Source organism: Takifugu flavidus, chromosome 17 (genome assembly GCF_003711565.1).
Source record: "Takifugu flavidus isolate HTHZ2018 chromosome 17, ASM371156v2, whole genome shotgun sequence".
In the NCBI taxonomy this organism is placed as follows: Eukaryota; Metazoa; Chordata; class Actinopteri; order Tetraodontiformes; family Tetraodontidae; genus Takifugu; species Takifugu flavidus.
In genome coordinates, this window is record NC_079536.1 from 2422725 (window position 1) to 2447410 (window position 24686).

The 24686-nt window shown below is 46.3% G+C and overlaps 2 protein-coding genes across 8 annotated transcripts in view; both read left to right on the forward strand.

The window, feature by feature from the left end:
* Positions 1-142: 142 nt before the first annotated feature.
* Positions 143-13985, forward strand: LOC130513652 (enhancer of polycomb homolog 1-like). Of its 4 annotated transcripts, XM_057012532.1 has the most exons (15): positions 143-413; positions 1099-1205; positions 5914-6073; positions 6355-6500; positions 6605-6811; positions 6895-7043; positions 7515-7668; positions 8481-8639; positions 8819-8908; positions 9054-9202; positions 9274-9692; positions 11451-11602; positions 11693-11834; positions 11950-12361; positions 12471-13985. In XM_057012532.1, the coding sequence occupies exons 3-15, from the start codon at positions 5974-5976 to the stop codon at positions 12541-12543; spliced, it is 2352 nt and encodes a 783-aa protein (XP_056868512.1). In that variant the 5' UTR covers positions 143-413; positions 1099-1205; positions 5914-5973; the 3' UTR covers positions 12544-13985. The 4 variants fall into 4 exon arrangements, with proteins under 4 accessions (XP_056868512.1, XP_056868513.1, XP_056868510.1 ...); XM_057012533.1 differs by lacking the exon at positions 1099-1205 and having other exon boundaries at positions 147-413; XM_057012530.1 differs by lacking the exons at positions 143-413; positions 1099-1205 and adding an exon at positions 1782-2388.
* A 230-nt stretch (positions 13986-14215) lies between these two features.
* Positions 14216-24686, forward strand: part of LOC130513651 (collagen alpha-1(XVIII) chain-like) — a 51237-nt gene continuing 40766 nt past the window's right edge. For all 4 annotated transcript variants that reach the window (XM_057012520.1, XM_057012522.1, XM_057012523.1 and 1 more), the window contains exon 1: positions 14216-14352. The gene's annotated coding sequence lies outside the window, so the exon portion shown is untranslated. The remainder of the gene's footprint in view (positions 14353-24686) is intronic.

A 24686-nucleotide genomic window follows, 5' to 3' on the forward strand; every position in this document is an offset into this window, starting at 1 on the left:
GTTATTCCTGTTATTATTCCTGTTATTATTGTTGTTGTTGTTGTTGTGATCCTCGGTGGTGGAGGGGGCAGTGAGCGCGTGCTCCTCAGGGCTCTCCACAGGTGATTGGTGGCAGTCACCCTCCAATCACAATTCGCCTCCAAAGTGGTTCGGTGGTCACTTTGGATCTTTTCTGTCGAACTATCACCGGCGAACTTTGTGTAAGATCCGTGCCGACGACCTGTATCTGTCCCGCCGAGCTCTGCTTCCCAGCGACGCGTCTCTGTGGGTCGGACGCACTTTTGGCGACAGAATAATTCCAAACGTTTTTTTTCCTCTTTTCCTCAGAGGAATCCCGAGGGCTGCTAAGTTAGCGTTAGCATGACAAACCCAAGCGCTGCCATCATCCTCCCTTGTGGCTTTCCTCACAACAGGTAACTTCCAAATCCCTCTTGTGCTAATTTTCCTCCGCGTTCTCTGTGCGGGGGTTTCGACAGTGGCGCCTGTCGAGTGCGGAGAAGCTGGCCGTTGATGAGGGGAGGTGAAACCGCGGACCGTCTGTTCGCAAAGGGTTAGCTGGCTGGTAAATGGCGCAGGGCCAGTTTAGCTTAGCTAAGCTAGCGTTAGCCTGAGCTAGCCTCGGTGTCGCTGTGCAGGCACAGCTGTAGTTGATGTTTGGGCTCCAGACAAAGAGTAAACCGATTTAAATCATTGTTGGGCTCGGTTTCACGGGAGTCCATACTTTTGATGAAGGCGCCTCCATTTGTTAATTCGAGCGAAGTCTTCGTGGTTCTGTCTGTTACCCTTTATATTCTTTCCTTATATGGGTTTGCAGAAACGGGCACTTTGTTGCTACAAAACTTGCACCCAACAGAAGCCCCTTCGGTATTTGAGAGCTAACGAGCTTGGATGTGCTGCAGATGTGGGGTTTTTTTTATCCTTTGTACGCTGTTCGGAACATCTGGAACGATTACCAACCAAAATCTGGCACAAAAGATGGTCAAATATGCTGTCACGTTGTTGCGAAGAAATTAATATTATCCATGTTTTCCTTCTAAATAAATGAGATTACTAGTGGATATATTCTGATTGTCTGGATATTCTATGTCTGCTTCACAGATCTCCATTATGGACTACAAATGTCAGTGTATGGCTTCCAAATGGATAATAATGAGGATCTCAGTCTGCAGACATCTGTGTCTTGAGGAATTCTCTCATCACTGCAGGTTAAATCTTTTTTTTTTTTTTTTTTAAATCTTTTCCTTGCGATTTAGACATGATCAATAATTTATTGGCAATATCAGTGCCTGTGTATTTCAGTGTTTCTTATGAAATGGTTCCCATCCAGTTGCTATTGCAGAGCCTCACCATTAATATTTTAGCATATATTGGGTTACGTGCAGGTGATATTTATTTGCATTTACTTTAAAAGGCGTTCAGTTAGTTGCATAGTGTTCAAAACAATGTCAGATCCAACTTACTTAACAGTTTTTGATATGAAGATAATTTGGATTGATTGGAGACCTTTATTATTGTCGTAATTTGACCTCCACATGGTGGCGATATTTGCACTTTAATTTGAGGTTCGGCAACAGCAGCAGTGATGACAATAACACAATATTGTGTGCATATTATTTATGGCTACATTTGTGTAAAACGCGTGTCTCCATCTCAACTCCGAACGTTTGTGTTCGGGTTGAAACCCGCCAAGTTTCCATGTGGTCTTTGTCCCAAAATGGCCCCGCTAGTTCTTGTCTTCAGTTGAAATCATTTGCACCACGGCCGCAGCATCTCGGGGGGGTGAGAGCATCCCGACCCTGGAGGCATCGCGTCCCTCCAGCCGCATCCAGCCCCCTCCATCGCTGCACTTTTTCCGCCCTCCCTTCCTTTTCTCGTACCCCACGGGCCTCGGAAGCGCGCACGCGTGCGAAGCTGCGTGGGAATGGCTGTTTGTTTGATCGAGGGGGTTGGGCCGCTTGGAGTGAGCCGAGAGCTGCATGAGTTTGTAATGTCCGCCATGTTGGCCATGGCGTATTGAACCGGGGAGGAACAGCGGAGCCTAGCAATTGAGATACCGAGATAGAGCGACTGAGACCCGGGGCCCGCCCGGCTCTGTTCGCCCTGCTACGGACCTAGGCGTACCCTCAATCGACCGGCTGACTCCTACTGTACAGTTTCATCCATGAGATCTCGGGGCAGAACTGCTGTTATCCCTAGCAGATCGAATAGATTTATGCTGCCGCTTTTAATATAAAAATGAGTAAATTGTCGTTTCGGGCGCGGGCGCTGGATGCTAGTAAGCCTCTGCCCGTCTTCCGCTGCGAGGATTTGCCTGACCTGCATGAATATGCCTCGATCAACCGAGCAGTGCCACAGATGCCGACTGGGATGGAGAAAGAGGAGGAATCGGTATGTTTTTTTCATTGGTGACCGATTTCGGTGGATCGTTTCGGCTGTGTTTTCTTAGCGGGTAGCGCCGCTAAGTTGCCTGCGCAAGCTTGTGCAAAATGGCCGCCATGTCTGCTCATTCGCGCAGACGACGGATCTCGGTGGAGATCGAATATTGCGGTAACATTCGACCGCTGATGTCGCTGTAAAGTCTCCGTGGTTTGGGGTTTTGTTCGTAAAGCGGGTTGTGTCCATCAAATTTGGCTCAGGACGCGGTCGAAAGCACAAAGAAGTCACGTGACTTTTATGCGCTCCACCATTTTGTTGACTTTTCTCTCTGGCGAAGGCCTCATGCGCCGCGCAGTACCCGCGAGCCGCCGCCAGGGGGAGACACGGCGCCCCTCGCCGCTAGTGTTGCTTGTTGACAGCTCCGGTTCCGCCATGTGCTCCGCACGCTGCACACGCCGGGAGGGAAATAAAAGCTACACACATGCACCGCATTCTCCTCCATTAAGAGGAGCCGGCTTTCATCGTGTTTGCTAAAAAGTATTGTAAAAAAAAAAAAGCTGATGTTTTCTTGCAAGACTACACATTTGCTGTCAACGTTTGATTATTGTCTAAATGTCGCCTTTGTAATGCCCTACCTCCATCATTAATCATTTTTGCTCTGTGTTTTACCAGATATCTATTTTCTTAATAGATGTCTAAAATATGGGCAATTAAACCTGAACCATCTAATTAGACGCATTTGTAGTCTCATTGGAAGATACTTGCTGCTGGAAGCTTTTTTCTGCTCAAATCACAATTTATTTGTTTCTCCACGTTCGTTGGTTACGGTTACCACCTCACAGAGGAAGCGGCGCTTTGCCTCTCTTAATTTGTGTCTCATTACGGTGTTGAAACCGTCTTCAGTTAAAGAGTCACAGAGACAAACCGACACGATCAAAACAAAGCTAAAGGCACTCGCCACAAAGTCAGCAAAAATCCTGGCAGCCCCCACCAACTGTACGCATCCACACAGCAGAATTACATAACCAAGTGCTCGGAGAGATAAAGAGGACAGTTTTACTACAAGGCTGTGCCTGGCGTAGCTCCCTGACCCACATCCGCTCCAGCAACAATGAATGGCTGCAGTTTTCATCCGTGTGGCCACATGCTGCCCGAAGTGTCATCCTGTGGGGTTTGTGAAAAGAAAACCCAGAAAGAGGACTCTTGTATCTATGTTTCTGTCTCAGTTCCTCACACAACTCTTAAAACGTAATAGCAATTTTGCAGCTTTCAATTCACATTTCTGTAAAAGCAAAAGAAGACAGCCGTGTACTGGTAACTGCTTCTGCGTTCAGGCTCAATTTGGCGACGTGGTTTGGACAGAAAACGAGTGTAAATGAATGTGAACTTGAATTTGAAGGGTTCACGCAATGTTAGACTAGTGCAATCACAGTAATCTCTAGAGAAATACAGTCAGTGCAGTTTGAACCTCACGTTAACATGTGAATTCATTCAATATTCTGGGCTTCGCTGCCAGTTTTTCATTGCATGTTTTAATGCATCCATCACAGCTACATGAAAGAGGAACACCTTTTGAAGGCTGCAAGGTTGTTGCTGTGGCAACTTTCACTTGACTCATAGTTCGCGAGGGAACATTTAATAAAAGGAATGTGAGATGTTGTAAATAGATTTTTTTCCCACCTTTCTTTCATTTGTCTTCAGAGTGAAGCTTCCAGTCCTAGAACATTTTAAATGGTCAAAAAGTGGTTGTAGTTGGCCACTAACAAACCATTTCTAGGGTGAATGGTTGTATAATTAAAAAAATCACTGCCTGTTTATAATTGTGATGTCTTTATGTTCCCATTATAGATTGCTGAGAAATAATTCTTTCAGGTTTTAGGGTTGAAGTCCAAGTTTATTGTCATCTAACATGGTTTGTTAAAGATGGTGAACTCCAAACATCCACTATTTCAGCAATGTTTTGAATATTCCTCATTAAAAGTAGTTTCTCCCACAATAAGACTGTTTTCCACCCATTTCCTTTTTTTTTTTTTTTCCAAAGCTCTTCATCCCAATCAGCTGTACCACAGGGGGAATCCCAGGCTGTGAGTAGTATTTGTGGATCACAGCTGCTAGAGATCAGGAGATCATGGGGTGTGTTGCCTGCTGGCATTATCCAAGCTGATGTGCTCGTTGTGGGTGACAGACGGGGCCGTGCACGACGTCGTGTAATAGGCTTGTTTCTTGGTTCCCATAGTTTGAGGTGTACCATCTCAGACTTTCTTGTGCAGGGGTGTTTCTTTTCTAGATGAGGGCCTGAAGAACATTTTATCTGTATTTTCTAGAAAATCTCCAACGAGTTGCTTCCACATCTGCTGTAGAGAGCTGGAGGCAGCGGCGACGGAGGCAGATTTTCTGCCATCCTCCCTCTATATTCTGGCCACATCCTTTAATTCTCTGATTTTTCACGAGTCAACGTGCCAGTCAGCGTTGGACACAGGCGGCAGAATTCTGCTCCATTCCTAGTCTGTAATGCTTCACGTCTTTAGATCTCACGGCATTCGGAGCAGACATCAAGAGATCCAACGAGACACTTGATGTTTTGACAGCGGTGACGTTCTTCCCGTGCTTGAGTTTTTTTTAATACTGTCAAACAATTCTAAAAGTACTTTCCTCCTGAGTTCTCGGTAGAAATTTTCCTGATTTTACTGCTTTCTGCAAGATACATATACGCGTGGTGAACAAGCAAAGGCTTGTTTTATATCCAGGTTGAACACGTTGCCTGGTGGTCAGAACGGAGCAATTCCAACTCACTTGGTTACAATAATCAGCTGCCAGTGCAGGTTGGTCTGTGCTTTCGGACTGGTCTTAGAGAGGATATACCACAGTGGTCCAGCTTACTGGGGCAGATGGTTCAGATTTGGACACATGCTGTGTTCTTTTATGCCAGTTCGCAGCTCTGAAGTGGTTCTGCTCGTCTGCGCGGGGACGAACATGAAAAACTCCCACACAACTTTGCCGAGGATGTGCTGGGTTTTTTTTTTAGTTCTGCAATCAGCCCCTGACATGTTACTGCCACCATTGATGCATTTGTTTTTCAACCACTGACCCATATTTTTGCATTTCACGAGAATTTGTGGCAGTGTTAAATGTGTAAACTGAGTGGGAGCCATGCTGAAATACTTGCCTGGGTGAGTTGGATTGGATTGGCCATCTGTTGCACTGAGAGCAGCACTGAAGACCGAGCATGCTTTTGTAATAAACTGCAATTTAGAGGATGTATTCTGTTATACTCTTCTAAAAAAGAATATGACAAATTTGATACAAACAATAGCTTTTCTTCAGGTTTACAATATTATAGTCCTATAGTGTGTACTAAAATCCATCAGATGTACACACAGCCTGCAATATCAGTTGCTTTTATTCATTATTAGTACTTATTTCCCTCCGGTTACTTTCCATTTAATTTTATTTATGCATGAAAATAAAGAGAATGTTTGAAAAAACATGTCCACGGGATGCTGCAGCCAGTTTCTCATAAAACTCTGTCTCTTTTAGGAGCACCATCTCCAGCGGGCCATCTCGGCACAGCAGGTATATGGCGAGAAGAGGGAAAACATGGTTATTCCTGTCCCTGAAGCGGAGAGCAACATCACGTACTACGAGTCGCTCTACCCCGGGGAGTTCAAGATGCCAAAGCAGCTTATTCACATACAGCGTAAGTAGCCAGTTGCTTGCTGCAGGATTATCCTTACAGCTGTGTAAGTGCTCTGCTTGCACTCTGAGATGTTTTGGTGCCATTTTTAAGGCTCCGTGTGTGAATGAATGGGTGGGTTCAGATGGTTTTCAGAGCAAATACCAATATTGTGTGAAGTGTTGACTTTATCCATACTACCTTCATTTTTAGTGCATGCACAGCTCATGATGGCTATTCTATGTGCACTCCTGGTCCTGATGGTGCATTTGAATGGTTCTCTAACTGTGTTCTACATCTCACAGCTTTCAGTCTGGATACAGAACTGCCAGACTACGACTTGAATTCAGAGGACGAGACGTTTGTGAATAAGCTGAAGAAGAAAATGGAAATCACAGCACTGCAGTTTGAAGAAATGATAGACCGGCTGGAGAAAGGCAGCGGAAAACAGGTATTTGCACCAGCTTACACACACCTGTATTGCCTGTATGGTGGAAAAGAAGCAAAGCAAGTTATTTTTATTCTAATGGGGGGGGTAATTTCTTTTCTTCACAGCTCGTTAGTCTCCAGGAGGCCAAGCTGCTCCTGAAGGAGGATGATGAGCTGATCAAGGAAGTATTTGATTACTGGAGCCGCAAAAGGAAAATCTGCAAAAGTAGCCTCCTCATCCCAGTTGTCAAACAGGAAAAAAGGGATGGCTCAAGCACCAGCGACCCCTATGTGGCCTTCTGTCGACGGACAGAGAAGATGCAGACGAGGAAGGTAAGCGTCTGCTGCTTGAGAAACTCTTGGATGCTCTTTCTGAAACGTCTCGGCTTGTCTGACTTGCCACTTTCTACTTTCAGAATCGAAAGAATGACGAGGTGTCATATGAGAAGATGCTGAAGCTACGCAGAGACCTTAGCCGAGCTGTCACCATCCTGGAGATGATCAAGAGGAGGGAGAAGAGCAAGAGGGAGCTGCTCCATCTCACACTAGAGATCGTAGAGAAGAGGTAAGAAAGGGTGTTGGTTCGCCCTTTCTGGTCACGCTACGTCATGACTTGGACAGTCAATTTAAACATGAAATCAGAATGGAATGAATTTTCTCTGGAAGGAGCTGTCATTCTTAGCTTAAAGTGGACCCTTTGCGTCAAAATACATTTGATTTGGAGTGGCATTTCAATTTCCTCTTGTTAGCCCAGTTTGGTTTCCTCCTGTGTTCGCTCACTACTGCTTCCCACTCTGGGCTTTTCTATTCCCAGTAGATTGCATCTCCATTTATGCTGTTATAGAGTGACCCAGGCTGGAGCCTCAGTGTAAAGGTTGAGTCAATTGGTGCAGGCTTTGAGTGAAAATATTTGCTTTTACAAGAGGATGGCATAAACTTTGAATGAGCAGTGTTGTCACCGGCATCTGATTTGTGAATTCAGTTTAAATGATAGGAATTGACACCTGGTCATCAGCGTCTGCCTCTTTCCCACCAGGAATGCAATGCCAGACTACGGCAGTGAGGTGATCGCAGAAGCACTCGCACAGCGAGCGCTGGTGAAACCCGTCTACACCTTCCCCATCATTCCCCTGTCCAACAGCAACCAGTACAGACACCAGGACCATTTGGATTTTAAGGACTACAAAAAAGTAAGTCTCTGCTCTGTGGCTCACGTCCTTCCAATAACTCCAGCAACAGTTTTGTGGGTGTTGAATTTGAACGTCTGCACAACTATTCAGAAACGTTTATTGACCCGACATTTGTCCTTCGCCTGAGTCAATTCTGACAGTAACGGCCGGTGAAAGAAACCACATAATGCATTATTTATTTATTTCATATTGCACGCTAGTACAAATTAGATTTTGATTCGTTAACAGGGATTCTGTGTGGGTTTATGGGTTTTTTTTAATGGGGGGGGCTCACCTCTGTATCAGTTGATGCGGGTATTTCATTGTAAATCGCTTGTTAGAAAATAACATTTTATGCTTTTAATGAAGGTCCCGAATGCTTCATTATTGTTGCCCCCTCCGCGCCTGAACAGACAATTATTCTCCATTTTTCCACCCACTCCCCCCCCGCCTGCCTCGCACCCATGACCTAACCTTCTCTACTTATATTGAGTCTTCTCAACAGAGCCCCTGACTCTGCTTTGTCTGCCATGTCTAACGACGGAATAGGATCTGACTAATCCCGGTAGAGTTGGAGTCTGTTCAGGCAGGGAGGGGTCAGCACACTGGGGATGGAGGGGTTAGTAGTGGCACGGGTTGGATTGAGGAGGAGGGGGTTGTGGCCATCTGGCACGCGCCTCCATCTGCATATCAATGCTTCCTGCGCACTGTTGTTACACAGACGGAGCCTCCACACAGCTCACCAACAGAGTCGTAGCTTTGCTTGTTGGAATGCATGTCGGATGCAGACTGCAGTGTAAACATGACTTTTGTTTGTCCTACCTCATTCACAGCCAGAGAAGACGGAAGCAATACGAACAAAACGGAAATATGAAAAGAAACCCAAAATTCCCCCACTGTCAGCACCTCAGCACTCAGGTCCCTCTATTTTCAGTCTCAAGGACCTCAATCAGTATGACTTTCCAAGCTCGGATGAAGAGCCTCTCTCCCAGGTAATTTAGTTAGCATTAAATTGGCGTTTCTTTCCCTTCTTTTTAATAATTGAATTTGATTTTGGTGACTGCACGCTCCCAGCCAATATCATGATCGGCTATAATATACTGGTTGTATCGGGTGTTTGATGTGGACTCCAGTGATTTTCATTAGCTAATGCAATTTCATAATTTTATAGATTCATTCAGGTTCTTCAGAGACAGAGGAGGAGAATGACCCAGATGGCTGCTATGCTTTCAGGAGAAAGGCTGGCTGTCAGTACTACGCTGTAAGTGCCCTCCTGTGACCCTCTGCTGTTTCTATTTATAGTGCCAGCAGCAGGCTGGATGTTCTTGCTGTTACTGTCTTGCGCTCTGTTGTCACACAGCGTCCTTCCGCTTTGTTTTTTAATGTCTACACTTCTTCATCCTCAGTCTCGCCAAGACCAGAGTGGCAACTGGCCATGGATGGCGCCGTCAGCTGGCGGACTCGGTGACGTGCGATTCCGGTACTGCCTGACATCCCTGAATGTACCACGACGTTGCATAGGCTTGGCCCGGCGCCGCGTGGGCAGAGGGGGCAGGTGGGCTCACTCTATCTGGTTAGTGTAGGTCACCCGAGACTTTATGGTCACAACATTTGCTGCTGTTTCAGGATCTTGCTGGACAGAGCACACGCAGACGTGCACAGCATCTGTCAGGGCCTAAACTCTGACCTGGCGCCTGCACCACTATCCTCGCCGACGCCAAGCGCTGTGCTCCATGGCCCCAACACCAGTACCTCAGAAACCAATACCTCGGACCCAACCACGTGTTCAAACCATTCGCCCTTATCGCCCCGGTCACCACCTTCAAAGCCACCTTTGGACTTCAGCCAGATTCTTTTGAACATTAAATCTTGCCGCTGGAGGCACTTCAGACCACGAACGCTATCGCATCACCCGTTTGGTGAAGGTGGCTTGTCTCTCAGAGGATTTAGGGATTTTAGCCGAACCGTGTCAGGACTACACCAGACCTCGTCTGGAGGCACAAACACGTCGACTCGCACTGGCCCAGCCCCCACCCCTGTCCACGGTGAGTCAACGGATTCCCTTTCATTGTTCCTTCAGATTGAACGTCAGTTCTGTCTTGCTTGGGCAGTTTTTGCAGACTGAAATTTTCAGTGATTAGTTTGAGTCTCACTGGCCACTTTATTAGGTGCGCCGTGTTGGAAACATTCCTCAGAGGTTCTGGTCCATATTGACATTGATGGCATCACGCAGGTGCTGCAGATTTGTCAGGTAACTGCGGAGGTCATGGGAGTTCAGTGAACTCATTGTCATCTTCCAGAAGCCAGTTTGAGAACAGAGCTTTGTGAGATTGTATTATCCTGCTAGAAGTACCCATCAGAAGATGGTTACAGCGTCTTCATAAAGGGAAGGACATGCTCAGCAGCAATGCTCAAGGACGCCGCTCCATTTGAACTATGCTCAGTTTGTTCTAACGTGTGCCAAGAAAGTTCCTCCCACAACATTATGATACATGACAGGTTGGATCCAGGAGTTCTCGTTGTTTTCTCCAAACTGTGACCTTAGCATCTGAGTGTTGCAGCTGAAATTGAGACTTGTCCCAGGCAACATTCATCCTGTCTTCTATTGTCCGATGTGGGTGAGCCTGTGTGAATTGTAGCCTCACTTTCCTCACTGGGCTGACAGTTTAATGCTAGTGTAGCCCGTCTTCGTCAAGGTTGGACGCGTTCCGCTTTCACGGATGCTATTCTGCATTCCTTGGTTGGAACCAGTGGTTACTTGACTTCATGTCCTCTTTGGATCATTTGAACCGGTCTGCCCATTCTCTGGATACCTGCATATCTTTCTCCATAAACCCTAGAGATGGTCTTGTGTGAACAACCCACTAGTGCCGCCTGGCACCAACAACCAAAGTCACTTAACTCCCCTTCCTTCCCCATTCCGATGCTTGGCTGGGACTTCAGTGAGGTGTCTTGACCACGTCCACCTGCCTGAATGTATTCAGTTGCAGCCACGCGTTGGCTGATTAACTATTTGCATCAACAACCAATTGTACAGGTGATTGTTTTATGTTGCTGCAGTTTCAGTATATGTGTATTTACGTGCACAATGGTTCTAAAAAAAACACAAGGCAGAAAATATCCCAGTTCACCAAACACAAGTGTTGAGTCCAGCAACGTCCCACACACAAGTAATTAACTGACTTTGCTGTCTCTCAATGCTGAACAAATTCAGCGCCGAACCCTAATCAACAGGCTCAACATCACCAGAGTTTGTTGCTCTTTATGGGATGTATGACACGTGATGAAGGTTGCTTTTTGTTTTGCCTGAAATCTGGTTGCAGGTAGATTACAGCAACTTTGTTGATATCAAAGCGTTTTAATAGTGCAAAAGCATTTATCAGCAGTTAGGAAGAGTTTGGTATGAATAGGTGATTTAGCTGTGTAGAAGTGAGATAATCGTTAAAATGTATTTAATACTGGCCTCAGACTAGATTAGGGCTGCCGCTATCACAAGTCCAGCGGATATAAACTCTCCAGATGATTGACGGTCGTGTTTGGTCGGGTTTTAAAGCCTCATCTGTTCGTTGAACTGTCTTTCCGTCTACCGACATTCCAGAAGAGATGGATGGAGCAAAATTGTGTGCTTGTTACTGAAGCTTTAATTGACTGCTGGTGGTTTTATTACTTTAGGTTTTTCATTGAGTTCACAAATCATTGTTTTATCATTTGACAAATGGTATAAATCAACTTTTAGAGGTGAATAGATACCTCTGTTGCTAATATGCATTTGCTCCATTTTTACCTGCTCTCCTTTTGTCCAGTGCTCACCGCGGAGCAGTACCAGCAGCACCAGGAGCAGTTGGTCCTCATGCAGAAACAGCTGGAGCAGAGTCAGTTCCAAGCCAACAATCCCACAACAACCATCAAGACCACCATCCCAACCACCACCAACAACACCCCCACCACCACACAGGTTAGTATTGATGAGGCAACACCTGAGTTGGCTGTAAAAACTGATACATCATGAAAAGAGACAGCATTTATTTTTTTGTTTTGTGTCCAGGCGCTTGTGTCCAAGACGTTGGACCAGGCCAGCGCACAGTTTGCTGCTTCAGCCCTCGTCACCACAGACCAGTTGCTGGCCTTCAAGTCCAAAGAGGACCTGGTGGTAACCAGTGGACTGAACGGGGTCCTGACAGGTGCCGGTCAGTGGGTTTTATTAGACCATTAATGGCTTCCAGCTCTGTGATTATACGCAGCTCATTTAAATGTTGCATATTTAAACAGGTTTAATTGAGAGGAAATCTTTAATCCCCTCAGGTGCTTATAAAGGCCATCACCTGCCCACCACCACCAACCTTCACCAGGTCAATCAGACGACACACACCACCACCTCTGCGGTCCCGGCCTTCCTCCAGCCTTCCCCCAACTCCACCTCCCCTTCGCCTGCAACTGTCGTGCCCTCTTCGCTCTCCTCCACACCCAGCGCTCACTCGGCAGCGGCGCTGGGAATCCTGGGATGTGGCACCACCAACAACTCCACTTCCTCCAGCACTCAGGTCCTCATTGGAAACAACATCTGCCTGAGCGTGCCCACGGCCACCAGCCTGGCCGGACGCCACATCCCTCGCACCCTCGGCAACGTGCCATCCTCTGCCTTAAAGCTGTCCGCTACCGCCAACCTCCAGATGCCCAAAGTCTCCGGAGCCTCAAGTGTGGACCTGGGTTCCAGGTGAGGATTCCTGATAGCATGGATTTTAAGCTAAGCCGGAAGATTTCTATCGGCTATTTAAAGACTGATGAGACTCGGTTTAAAACTGATGTCCTCTCCGACCCCGCAGAGATAACCGCGACGAAGACAAGCCAGCGCTCAACAGTATAGCAGACAACACAGTGGCCATGGAGGTGACGTAGTGGCACAGAGACGGGGAGGGGGCCGCTCTCCAGGTGCTGTGCGATGTAGCATCGAGAACACGAAAGGAACAGCAGAACTCTTGACAGAACGACGATTCTCATCTCTCATCCTTTTTTAAAAAAAAAAAAAAATCTTTTTAATATCGTAACATAAAAGATATATCTGTAAATTATAAATATGGCAAATCAGTATCTGTACATTAACTACATATTTGTAACAGCCCTTGTATATATATTACTTGAATACAGAATTGTCCATTTGTGATGTTTTGCACTTGGGAGACAAAGGAAAAGAAAAAAAACTGAAGCCAAGTAACTTGTGGCGAGTGAGATGCGGGAGTTGTATAGAAAAGAGTTTTATCACACATGCATGGTGCGGAGCCTGCTGTTTTTATCTATTTATTGTGCGGTGTTTACAGTTTATTTTTGTTTTTTTATTATTATTTTTTTTATTTGTACACTGTACCTTTGTTGGTTCCTGTGCTGTAGTAAATGTTAGGTAGCTACGGACTCCTGGGTAATTTTGTATATCGTGAGCACACAGCAGGCCCCAAACCACCCCACCTATGTTTATTTTGGGTCCCTGTGCTTCTTTTTATGGATCATGTGATCATCAGCGGTGACGTTACACCCAGAAGGTGGAAGAGGGGGTCGGTTCGTGGGGGTGGGGGAGGAGCTCCTCTTCCTGGGAACTCCCCAACATCATTGTTCCAAAACACAAGTAACAAAACAGGGATGAAGTCTGTCCCCAGAAGCCTGTGCTGCTTCTGATTAAAGCACTATATATTTTGTGATGTTCTATGATTTTGATAAATATCGATGCTGCTTTTGTATTTTCGAGGGGTGGGGGGAGGTTCCTTTGTTTTCATGCAACCAGTCGCTCCCCTCTCTTTTATATTTGTTTTATCACATTTTTTGTACAAAGCAGAAATTCAGTTATTTTTGTATTTTCTTTTCTTGTGGTAAACCTGATTGTATCCGTTTCTTCTGTTTTTTCCTCTTTACTTGTGCATAGGTGATAAGGGAGGTGAAAGGGCAGTCTTTGCTGTATGTGTTTCATCATTCCATTTTATTTTTTTAAGAGCGCTAATGAGGGGATAAGGGGGTTGGGGGTATTGACCCCTTGGTTCTCTAATTTTTTTAATTTTTTTTTTTATTTTATTTCTTTGAGAAAGAATCTGCAGATGGCTGCAAGGCCAAAAACCACAAGTATTGGGTGCCTTCCTTTGGGGAATTAATTGTACTTTCTTCTGTGAAGAGTTAGGCACAAAGGCAGCATTACTTAGTAGTGCTTCTCGTCTTTGTCAGAATCTGAACGCCCAGTCCAATGGCAGGATATATCCTTGAGGTTTACTTGTCCCCCCTGGAGGCTGAAAAGAAAAGAAAAAAATGTGACGAGCTCTCACTAAAACAGACAATAAAGCCCAGGGCATTAAATGTGACCGGCTCGGCTGTGTTTAATGTGTCCGTGTTTTCAATATGTGAGAAGATTCATGGTAAAATATTAGCTTATTAGTTTTAAGAGTCTTAATGAGCTGAAAGGGGTCGTCAACCCAGTCCTACATGGCCTTAATCCAGCCGGGATTTCTTTCCAACAGGGCTCTGCTGTCGTAGAAGAACCGGCTGGGATGCCAGGTGCGAGCTGGTAGGACAGAAAACCCGGGCTGGATCGCGGAATTGGTGGGACTGGATTAACGATCGCTGATGCTAATGCTAATAACGAACCCGGAAGGCGATGCTGAAAGCTATTTGGGTTTTAAATGACTCCTGAGTTCGGCAAAGTTCCAGAACCCACGGAACACCTGTCAGGTGAGGAGATAATGGCTCAAGGTTTGGATGTACAGTTCACACACGCGCGCACGCACACACACACACACACACACACAGCGCCTAAACCGGATGTTTACGATAGGAGAATATTTAACACCTGAAACAAACTAATACCTCGGCTTCACGGGCCTACGTAGCTTAAATAATAAAGAATGGAAACGTATAAATGTATGGTTATATCAGCCACAGAGCCGCGATATATTATTTATTTATTTATTTATTTTAAATACTTTTTATAAGAGTCACAGAAGCAAAGTTAGAACCAAGTAAACGTGTTAAGCTTTAACATGTCCCCAAGACAACACGTTACTTTTTAGCCCGGAGGAAGTGTTGAAAAGTTATCTTTTAACCGCTCTACAGTGGTTGAAAATTAACCTTCAAGGCCCCTGACTGCATAAACTTAAGATTCAGATTTACATCAAATTCTATTTTCCCAAGTTTCACTTTTCATGTTTCTGCCCACATTGTGATAAGATGGTTGACGAGCAAGTGTTGTAGTATCTGATAGGGTGGGGAAATAACCCTACTTTTTAAAAAATTGATTTTTCATTTATTAGCATGATAACATTCCCATAAAAAAAAAAAACAGGAGAGAAAAAGACCATTTTCAGGGTTTGCGTAGGAGTATTGACTTGGCAGGGTCTGGTTATTTCCTGGAGTTTTCGTGTCAGTGTGAAGATGCCAGCCAAGAAAGAGGCAGACAGTGAGAACAACTATTCTCAGCGTGTTCATTTATCCACTGCACAGCAGGACGGCGGCGCCCAACATGCCTCCGGCACGATGAACCAAGCCATCAGACGCCAGCGGAGCTGTGTAGATGTTATTACCCCAACAGAGAGCTGTCAGATTTAATTGTAGATTATTAATGCCGCTGAAGAGAGCTCGAGCAAAAACTGTCGTGGTACACAATCCGTAATCTTAACACACTCCCTCATTAGTGCAGACAACTGATTTTATGGAAATTTGCAAATGTTTTGCATGCAAAATGACCCTCTGGGGTATTACTGTTAGAACAGATACCCCAGATTGCGACATCATGGTGCCGAAACCCCGGTGCAGCTGTTGGCCACTGCTGGATCGGATATCGCGGAGAGGGTTGGAAAGCACGTTGATTGGTCAGGCTTGTTGAGGCTGCTCATGCTTTCTGCCTTCCTCGCAGTCTCAGACAGCAGGTGTGAGTCTGGTCCTCGCAGCTCAGGTGGCGGCAGTGGCCTCTTTCTACGAAAGGGGACTCCTGGTCCCAAGTGATCCAGAGCAGGAAATGACACACAACGCAGATTTAACATGTCATTTTAACAAGTTTGAGTGTGGGCCTGCTACAGGACACTGTCCCTAGGGATCCACCCTGACAACTCAAGTGACAGAGTTCGGCTTTTATGTCTTTAGTTTCTTCATCCGTGTTAGCTAATATCAACCCAGAAAAGTTCCCAACAAGGACAGTCAGCGGCATTTGCAACAGAATGGTCCACACTGTTAAGATCCGACCCAGCTAACGACTTTGGGTACATATTAACCCGTTTAAACCGGTCAAATCCGAGACGCGGCAGAATTACTGTGTAGTGATATGTCTGCCCTTATGTTATGTTGGCTACATGAACGATGACCTCTTTGCAGCCAGTTTATTGCTTCATTACCTCCAGTCATCAATTAACACGTCCCTCGTTTGTCCCTCGCCCTCTCGTGCCTTGTGTTTCATCTCGCCTTCCCCACCTCACCTGCTTGACTAAATGAAGAAACTCTATGTAGAAATACTGTGGCATTTCTGATGCCGCAAAGGTCGCGGACAGAAATTAAAAGTCAATTTCTATTTTTTTTCCTCCAGTGTTCAGCAGAAAAAAAAGCTACCATAAATTACTCCCCACCCTTCCCTGCGCCCCCCAGCCAGCGGCACACAAAGGGCCACAATCACTGCACCATTCAACTCTCCTGAAGTCTGCATTAGCCCCTCTATATAATTGCAGAGGCAACATGCTAATATTACCCCTCAGGCACAATTCTGGTTTCCGTGTTTGGGCTGGAGTGCCAGTAATAAGGCTGCCGCTAGCAGGTAAAACCGTTCTGAGAACAAGGAAATCCACCCTGTCTCAAACTGGAATGGGAACTTTGAGGAGCCTGTGATTGTTAACAAGTGACGGATATTTGGAGGATCTTCAGCAGTATCTTAAGGGAATACTGTGAATCTTATTGTTTCACCTTCTTCTACACAATGGGCGAAGGCAGGGTCCACTCCTGAATGAGTCGCCGCTTCATCGCCCCGTATGAGCAATTACGGGTTCGGTACCTTGCTCAAGGGCCCCTCAGCAGCGCTCCGCAGGTGTTCTGGCACCAGCAGACTGAGCTCCCACCGCCCACCTGGTTTGTTGTTCCATGGATTATTATCTGGATTAGTGTTGGATTCAGCGTCCATCTTGGATACGTTTACAAAGCTTTGTATTTGGAAGAATCCGCTTCCTTCGACCTCCGCCGTGTGTGTCGGCGGTCCCCGCGCTCGAACGCAACCTGCCGAGTTGCAATACCAGCCGCTTCCACTTTCCGTGGCTGTTGTGATCAGTTGCACCTTGCTGACCTCCCTTCGACCCTTTGACCTTACGTACTGTAGCGAGGGACCCCTGCGTTCCACACAGGAATCAAACCCACATTCCCGTTCCTCCGCATTCCTCCGACCTCCCGAAGAACAACAATGGAGCAATCTGGCGGGGGGTCACATTGAGTCTGTGATAAGGAAAGCGTGACATCATCGATTCAGCGAGGACCCCTCCCTCCCCCTCTCTTTGGTTTTCCCCATTCCCAGCTCTTCCATCCTGCCGTGCTGGCCACCTGCCTGAGTTGAAACGTCCTTATCGACCATGTTGGCGCCCGGAGAACCTTCTCTCAGTGCTCCCAGGATGGTGTTCCATCCACAGCTGCTTGAAAAGCAGGAGGCAGAGTGGTGTTTTTTTTTAACAAGCTTCCACACTATCAGTTTGTTGTTATGGGCAACAGGGGAGCCTGATAATTGAAATTCAGCATTGGTGGCTTGGAGGGCTGTCGCCATCAAATATGCAGAGATGTTCGGCTGAGGGTTACGATTCCAGGTGTGGATGGAAACTTGCAGCCACTTTGGTGAAAGAGTGACTTTGGAAGTGTTGGTAAATATCAACAAATGAATAATGATCTGAAGGCGAGTTGGGTTTTTAGGGTACGTAGACGTGTTGGAATCTGGTGAGAGCTGCTCCCACTGGAGTTTTAGAAAAGGCAATTTGTGTGCTGTCAGACACGGCGGCGAGCGAAGTGACCTTTCAATCATTCCTCCGGGGACGGCGAAGGAGGCGGAGCCTCGGATTTGAAAAAAAAATAAAAAAATGGAAAAACGTCTGCCTGGATTTTGTTGCTATGGCAGCAAGGTCCCGCAATGACGGCGTGTCAACAATGAGAAGAGAATGAGAAATAGATTGCGGCTGGTCACTGGTGAGGAGGGAGAGAGGGAGGAGGGGATTCGTGATGCCGAGAGTGACGGCGGCCTCTTCCTACACAGTTCAGGTTAACGTCGGGGTCGTCCAGACGGTCTTTCGCCGACGTGACGCGCCAGTTGCCGTCAGCCGTTCGTGGCAAACGACCTTCCCGCTGATGACTCGTCCCTAAACTCTGACGCGGGGCCTGAATTCCAGAGCCAAGAGCGTGGAGCGAACGAGCTGGCCGACAGTCTGGAGTTCCCCCCGGGTTAAGCGGACGCAGCGCGGCCTCGGGAATCTGCCATTTTGATCCATCCATTAAACTCCCGATCACCTCCGCTTTCCACCGGTTATGCGTTGCGAGCCAGCAGAGGTTGAATACGATGACCCCCACCTCCGACGCTCTCCCGGAGCCGTAAATAGCTTTAACGACGGCTTGTCCGCCGTTATCAGGCCTTGTTTGTTTGCAGAGCTGAAGGTCAGCATTTAAATATCAATTATATTCAGCAGACTTTCTCGCTGCACGTAATGGATCGCGCATCGATTCGCCGATGGCGACGTGTCGGCGTCTCCGAGGGAGGGGCAAAAAGGTTTGTGCGTTTCCATGGCGATGTGGCACTTTTGGCAGAGCAGAGTTCGGATGCGTTCGGCGCGGTTGTTGCGGGTGGAGGCGACGAGTTGAGGATGCTGGGGTGGGGGGGGGGGGGGAGGGGGAGGGGGAGGGGGAGGGGGGAGGGTAGGGGGAAGCCTGCGACATGAAGTGAATGTGGAGAGGCCGAGCAGAAAGATGGAGGAGTGTGGAGAGACACTCGGAAGAGCCACAAGTGCCCCACTGTTCCCAGGCAGCAGCACCTGCCTCACCACCTCCTTCCTCTTCATTACCCGGCAACAGAGCCCCTCTTAAGGTCCGTGCATGGGTAATTCAAGGGGAGGGGGGGGGGGGTCGGTTGCATAGCTGCGTGCATACATGTGTAGGAGGGTGCGTGCGTTGGACCACAAAGGTTATTTCCTCTTTACGCGCACAAAGCCGCCAGATAAGCTGAACCAGACGACCTGCTTCACTGAATAATTCTATTCTCTCAAAGCGTCGCTGCTAATTTGCTGTTGACACGTTATGGAGCGGGTCACCGACCACCCAGGAAGCGTCTCTTGTGAAGACCGTGGCCCGGCGGCGTCGGGTCGTGGAGCCGCGGCTCCTCCGACGGCCATCAGGCTGTAGTAGTTACAGCAGCATTTAGCATTCCTGCTAGCGCGCTCACTGTTTCATTCATGAGCACATGCTTTCAGAAACAGCAGCGGCTTTTAATTTGTTGTAGTCACCCCCCCCACACCCCACCCCCACCCCACTGCCCCCACCCCATCCTCTCCTGACCTCTGTGCTCATATTGCACAACAAAATGTGACCTTGTACGATTCCAGCTGTGAGCGCTTCAGTGGAACGCCTCCTTCCCTGCTCCCCATTCTGGTGGCAGCTCAAACCTCAGTTTTGCTGTCGAATGCCCCCATTGTCGCTCCAAAATCAATGTGGGGAGGCAGAATCCGAATTTCTCAAAAGCAATTTGCCACAAGGGCGACTCCCGCAGTCAGTGGTCAATCAATGACAAGCTGAGGCGCTGCCTCCCCCCTGATGGGCCTAATTAGTCCTTTGATTATGTTTTTAGCACATTGCTTTTCGTATTTAGCTCCAAGAGCAGGACTTTTCATGCGATGTTGATGGTTACGTTGCCATTTTTCCCAGTTTTGTGACTGGTTTGTGCCGCACCGCCCGGGCTCGGCGCCCTTTTAAAACCCGCTAATGATTCGAAGGGTGTGAATCTCTTTTTCGCTCGCGCCCACATCGTTCGGCACATCTCCCGTATTAGCGCGACCTGCGTCCTGAACGGCGCCCACTCGCCGCTCTTTCCTCTTTGTGCTACTTTGAAAAGGTTGTTCAGAAATCTGAAAATGTGAATTAGCCTAAAATGACGGGAACTGGCTTTGTCACCGAGGCGAGCGTGGGCTGGAGCGCCAAGGTCGCCAGCAGAGCCTTCGCCGCCGCCGCCGCCGCTAACGGCGTTCTGTCCCTAACAGTCAGAACATTGATCCCATTTAGCTGCCTCTCCAGCTTTAAAATGTCAGCTTTCTGATTGATCATACAGTGTAAATATATATTGGCCCCGGGCTTAAACTTATACGTTCTTTGCTTTTGTGTTGCTGCCACATTTTAGTTTAAAATCTCGCCTTTTTATGCCGCTCATTCCACATTTGGGATTTTGGAACTTGGTCTCTGTATAGCACCAGCTAGCACCATGCAAACACACACATCCCCCTGTTAATGAGAAGGAAGATGCTACCAGCTGGTGTAAAGCACACACACACACACACACATGCTCGCCTAATCCCCTGTTCGATTAGTCACCCCTCCAAATCCTATTCATTCAACTTCCTATTCAGCGCTGTAGAGCCTCTCGTCTTTGTTCTACATCTCAATAGTTTGCAGCTTCGGTCTCAGCGTGACATATAATTCAGCTGCACTCATTCTCTGCGCTGCAATAACAACAATTAACTAATTAAAGAAAATCTGACATCAAGTCCCGAAAGCTTCTGCCTTTCAAATCCGCTTCCCACTGAGGTGCGATGGCCTCTCCCTGCAGAAGCTGGTTTAAGGCCAGTTTCTTGTAAAGGTTGAGGAGGTTTTCTGGGGGGGAACTCGCCAGTTCCTCCTCCCGGCAAAAAGAAACGCTGCGTTTAAATCTGTCCCTGTGGATCCAGTACGGGAGCCTGCGTTTAGACTGGAACTAACGGGAATATAATCCGACTCCGTCGCTTACGCTTGCTAATTAAGACCTTTAATCTGTCACTAACTGAAGCGTAACCGAATCACTTTGTATTATTGATAGGAGTTAATAAACATCCACATATAAATATAGACATTAATTGCATCTGCATTGGCTTTAAATGCTATATTTATAAAATGATTGAAGTACTGAATTGCAGGGGGATTAAAATGATTTAGCTCATGCTATATGAGAGTTAGCTGGGGTACATTAACAGACCTGAGGATAAAGGGGAAAACACTAACGCAACGGACAATTTAGATGAATTTTTTTTTGCAGAAGAGGGTCTCGCTAATTAACAACCTAACAGCAAATGTGTCTTTATAAATGTTCTAATCTCAGGATGAATGCGGTGTTCACAACCGCTTAACGTTAATCTTGGGCCACCGTATGCTCTCTGCATTAAGGCTAATCAGGCACTGAGGACCAATGGGAGGCCTCCGCTCAACAAGCCTGAGGCTGAACTCTGGTGACCTTTGAGCGTTGCCATTCATGCCTGTGAGTCACAGTCAACTCATGTACATTTCCGTTTAAAAAACACGTTTAGTCTGAGTAAAAAAGAAATGTTTGCAGCTGTTTACAGATCAGAGTTTTAAATGTCTTGTTCTTTTACATTATATTATTACATTATAATTTATTTTTCCCGTGTTTAATGGCGGAGTTGTAGCGTCACCATGTGGCCAAAGATGGGGATGCACTCAGAGTTCAGCCACAGGAAGAAAATTAAATCAGGGTCTTTTTAATGTTTCTTTAATAGTTAAATTGAAAGTAACTTGAAAATGTTTTAGTCATTTAAGACCTTCAAAATCTGTCTCTTGTAAAAACAAGAATATGAATATATATATAATATAATAATGAAAAATGAAACCCCATGGATTATTAGTCCTGCATACTGATCCTTAATTATTTAACCTATACTGAAATATATACCTATACATAGATGTACATGTTGCTTTTATGCCCTGGAGCGTCGTAACAATTTAATTTTCTTTATTTCAAAGGTTATGTGGCACAACAGCTTTTAAGTCTTTAGTTGAAACATGTATTTTCATGTGATGGTGCTTTCTAGGGAAGCTGCTCAGGCTCCTTGGTCCCTCTTTTGTTTTGGATCTCTGTTTACAGCCAGTAGAGGGAGATGCAGTTTCACAGATTACAACCTCAACTAACTGGATTTCTCTCTGTGACTTTCCATCAATCTCAGGTTGCTTCATCAAACTGTCTTCCTTGGTCTCTTCGTCCATTCTTCTTCTCGTTCTGACTCATCACCCCCTTCCTTCTCCCCCCTACACTTGCATTCATCACCAGTTTATCGGATAACTCATCTCATCAGCCCAGCTCTCCATCATCCTCTCAGTCTCTCCATCTCCTCCATTTATCCATTCCCGTGATGTTCCATCTCTGCAACCGAAGCTTTTTCTCTGTCTTCTCACCAGGCGGTGACTCATCTGTGTGTCTCCTAGGCTGTTTACCCCCATCCTTCAGCTGTGGAAATGTTGGGGGGGATTTATTAGCACATGTTGGGGCGTGGGAATGGCTGATGTGCAGAAGATCAGTGCCATGTGAACAGTCTGGCAGGCAGAGGACATTTACAGATGGGTGAGGATTGATGCCAGTTGTTTTTATTGATTTGCAAAAGAATCCCCTACCTCTATAAAATGGTGGAGAGCGTTTCCACTTGAAACCCCCGTGGTCAATGAGACACAGTTCTGTTACTCTGCATGTTTGTCCTGGTACATATATATACATATATCCAGAACTATGCTGCCCTCTTGCGGCGATATTGGATATTGCACCCAAATCTAACGAAAGGTTCAGCAGCTGCTGAAAGGTCGAAAAGGTTTTTTTCAGCTGTCTATAAACCTCTGTGATGCTCTAGTTTAACACATTTGATTTTCTGGATATTATGGGTTCATTTTAATGTAATGTGAGTCATTGTCATTTATACCAGAATTTCCCATTTCAATCTGTGAGCCAGTGGCTACATTTCCATGCATTTAGGAATGAAAATGAGCCATTATTCCTTAGGTATGTCTTACCGTTCTTTCTCACGCTGGCTTTGTTACTGATGACCAACACCAGATGAGTATTGTCAGGGTAACACTGACCTCACAGAGCATTGATCAGCACCCAAGGACACTTAACCCACATCTCCCAGCACACATCTGTTTCCATTTCCTTTTTCAGTTTGAACTGGTTTCAGAGATGTTTTTTCAGATAAATTCTGTTCTCAAGAGTTAATTTGTATGGCTCTATGTGACCCACAGAGTTCCTTGTAAAAATGATCATCTCTGCAGCAGATGTAGATGAATAGAGACACAGCGCAGCCACAGCAGGTGGAAACTTCTGTCCCTAACTTCTGTCCAGCCTCCCCTGGTGATTCACAACAGTCCAGGTGAATAGCATCAGCAGAACAGGAAGGAGACAAGTGTTCTCACACAGGAAGTCACCAAAACCTTAGGAAGGAAGGACGTAAAGATCGAAATGACAGGATGACAAAGTCTACCAAATGGGAAAGCGTTCAGACCAAACAGACTCTTGACGTGATGGAACAGCCCAGTCAGGTTGGATTGCCTCCAATTCCCACCTCTGGTCCTTTGCAAGGTCTGCTTGATTGACAGAAATCGTGAAACCTGCCATTTTAGTCTCACAGAGTTTGAGTTAAGTTTATCCTTACAATTCGTCATCGGGAGAAACGTTTGGGATCTTCAAGTCCAAAACAAGTTTTTATATTCTGAGCCTGCTACGGTAATTTTGTGGTCGTAAAAGCTGTTGCGTCACTACAAACTGGGAGATGAGGGTGCAGCTTCATGTGGGTGCCAGAGACAAAATAAAAATGTCCCGCAAAGACACAGAATTTGTAGAAACGTGTCCAAGATGTGAAGCCAGACGTCCACCTCCGGTCAGTCAGCACTTCAGACTGGACTCATTTGTAATGTGTGTCTGTATCATAGCAACAGTGGAAAACCCCTCTAAACAAAGGCAGCGACCTTCCTGTGATTTTAAGGAGAAAAAAAGGGGTTTTGTTTCCCACCAGCGTTCTCTTTGGTGTTGTCTGACTCACAATCGCCAGAGAGGACTCGTTTATCACTGCTAATTATGTCAGAACTGAATTCCAAGGGACGCTGTGGTGTTCATGTTTGATCTGATTCTTCAGAATGCTATCTGGTAGTTCGTGTTTTAGAGCGTTACCGTGCCAACATGACTCATGCGAAGACGGCTGAGGTTCAGTTTAAGTGCAAGGATGCGTCTCCATACCAAGTTTCTCACACACTGATAAGAGCTGAATCTGCTGGGGAGTGAGGACACCACGCCCTTGGGCAAGCTTTAATAAATGGGAATTTTCTTAGTGCGTCGCAAAATCCAGGCAACAGAAGTGAAAACTTTGTTCTGCTTTGTGTACGGACCCAGTCTTACTTACCTTTAGCCTATTTTCTGAGGGGAATGCAGAAAGTGTGACCTCTGAATTCTTTATTCCTTGGGCAGCTTTTTAGTGCGTCCTTCATCTGGAATTCAAAAGATTCAATGGAGGTATTTTTATGCGACCTCATAATTTTGGAGCTTTCACAGCTGCTCTGGCTGAACGGAAGGACGGAGGAGAGGGAACTTCATTTCAATCTTTTTGGATAAAACATCAGAGAGCTCAGAGCGACCTTGTCCTCCAGTGACCTTTAGAAGTGAATTCAGATTAACTTCCAATTTCAGCTCGAAATGATACATTTTCAGCTCTTTTTTTTTCTGTTGAGGAATGAAGCAAATTTAGTGCAATTATCACTGCAATAGTTGTTTTCTCTGTGAGATTAGCAGTGATATGTATGTTTCTAGTTGTCAGAATTCTCTCCAGCAGTGTTTCTACGAACAGTCTTTTATTTATTTTGCTGTGTTCTTTTGCTGTTTTTGATAAGCCGCAGATCCACCCTCCACAAAAATAACCCAAAAGTCAAATATGCTTTTGATTTGTGGAGGGTCTCGGTGCCAACAGAGGCCTCCCCTGATGTACAGGAGCAGCATTGAGAGGAAACACGAGTGTATGGGGATCCTGGCCTGGAGGGCTGGGAGGACGTCGCTC

Coding starts and splice junctions, on each gene's coding strand:
- LOC130513652 (XM_057012530.1), top strand. CDS start 2,236: ATGAGTAAATTGTCGTTTCGGGCGCGGGCGCTGGATGCTAGTAAGCCT. Junction 2,389..5,913: donor TGGAGAAAGAGGAGGAATCG/GTATGTTTTTTT, acceptor TGTCTCTTTTAG/GAGCACCATCTCCAGCGGGC. Junction 12,362..12,470: donor AGTGTGGACCTGGGTTCCAG/GTGAGGATTCCT, acceptor CCGACCCCGCAG/AGATAACCGCGACGAAGACA.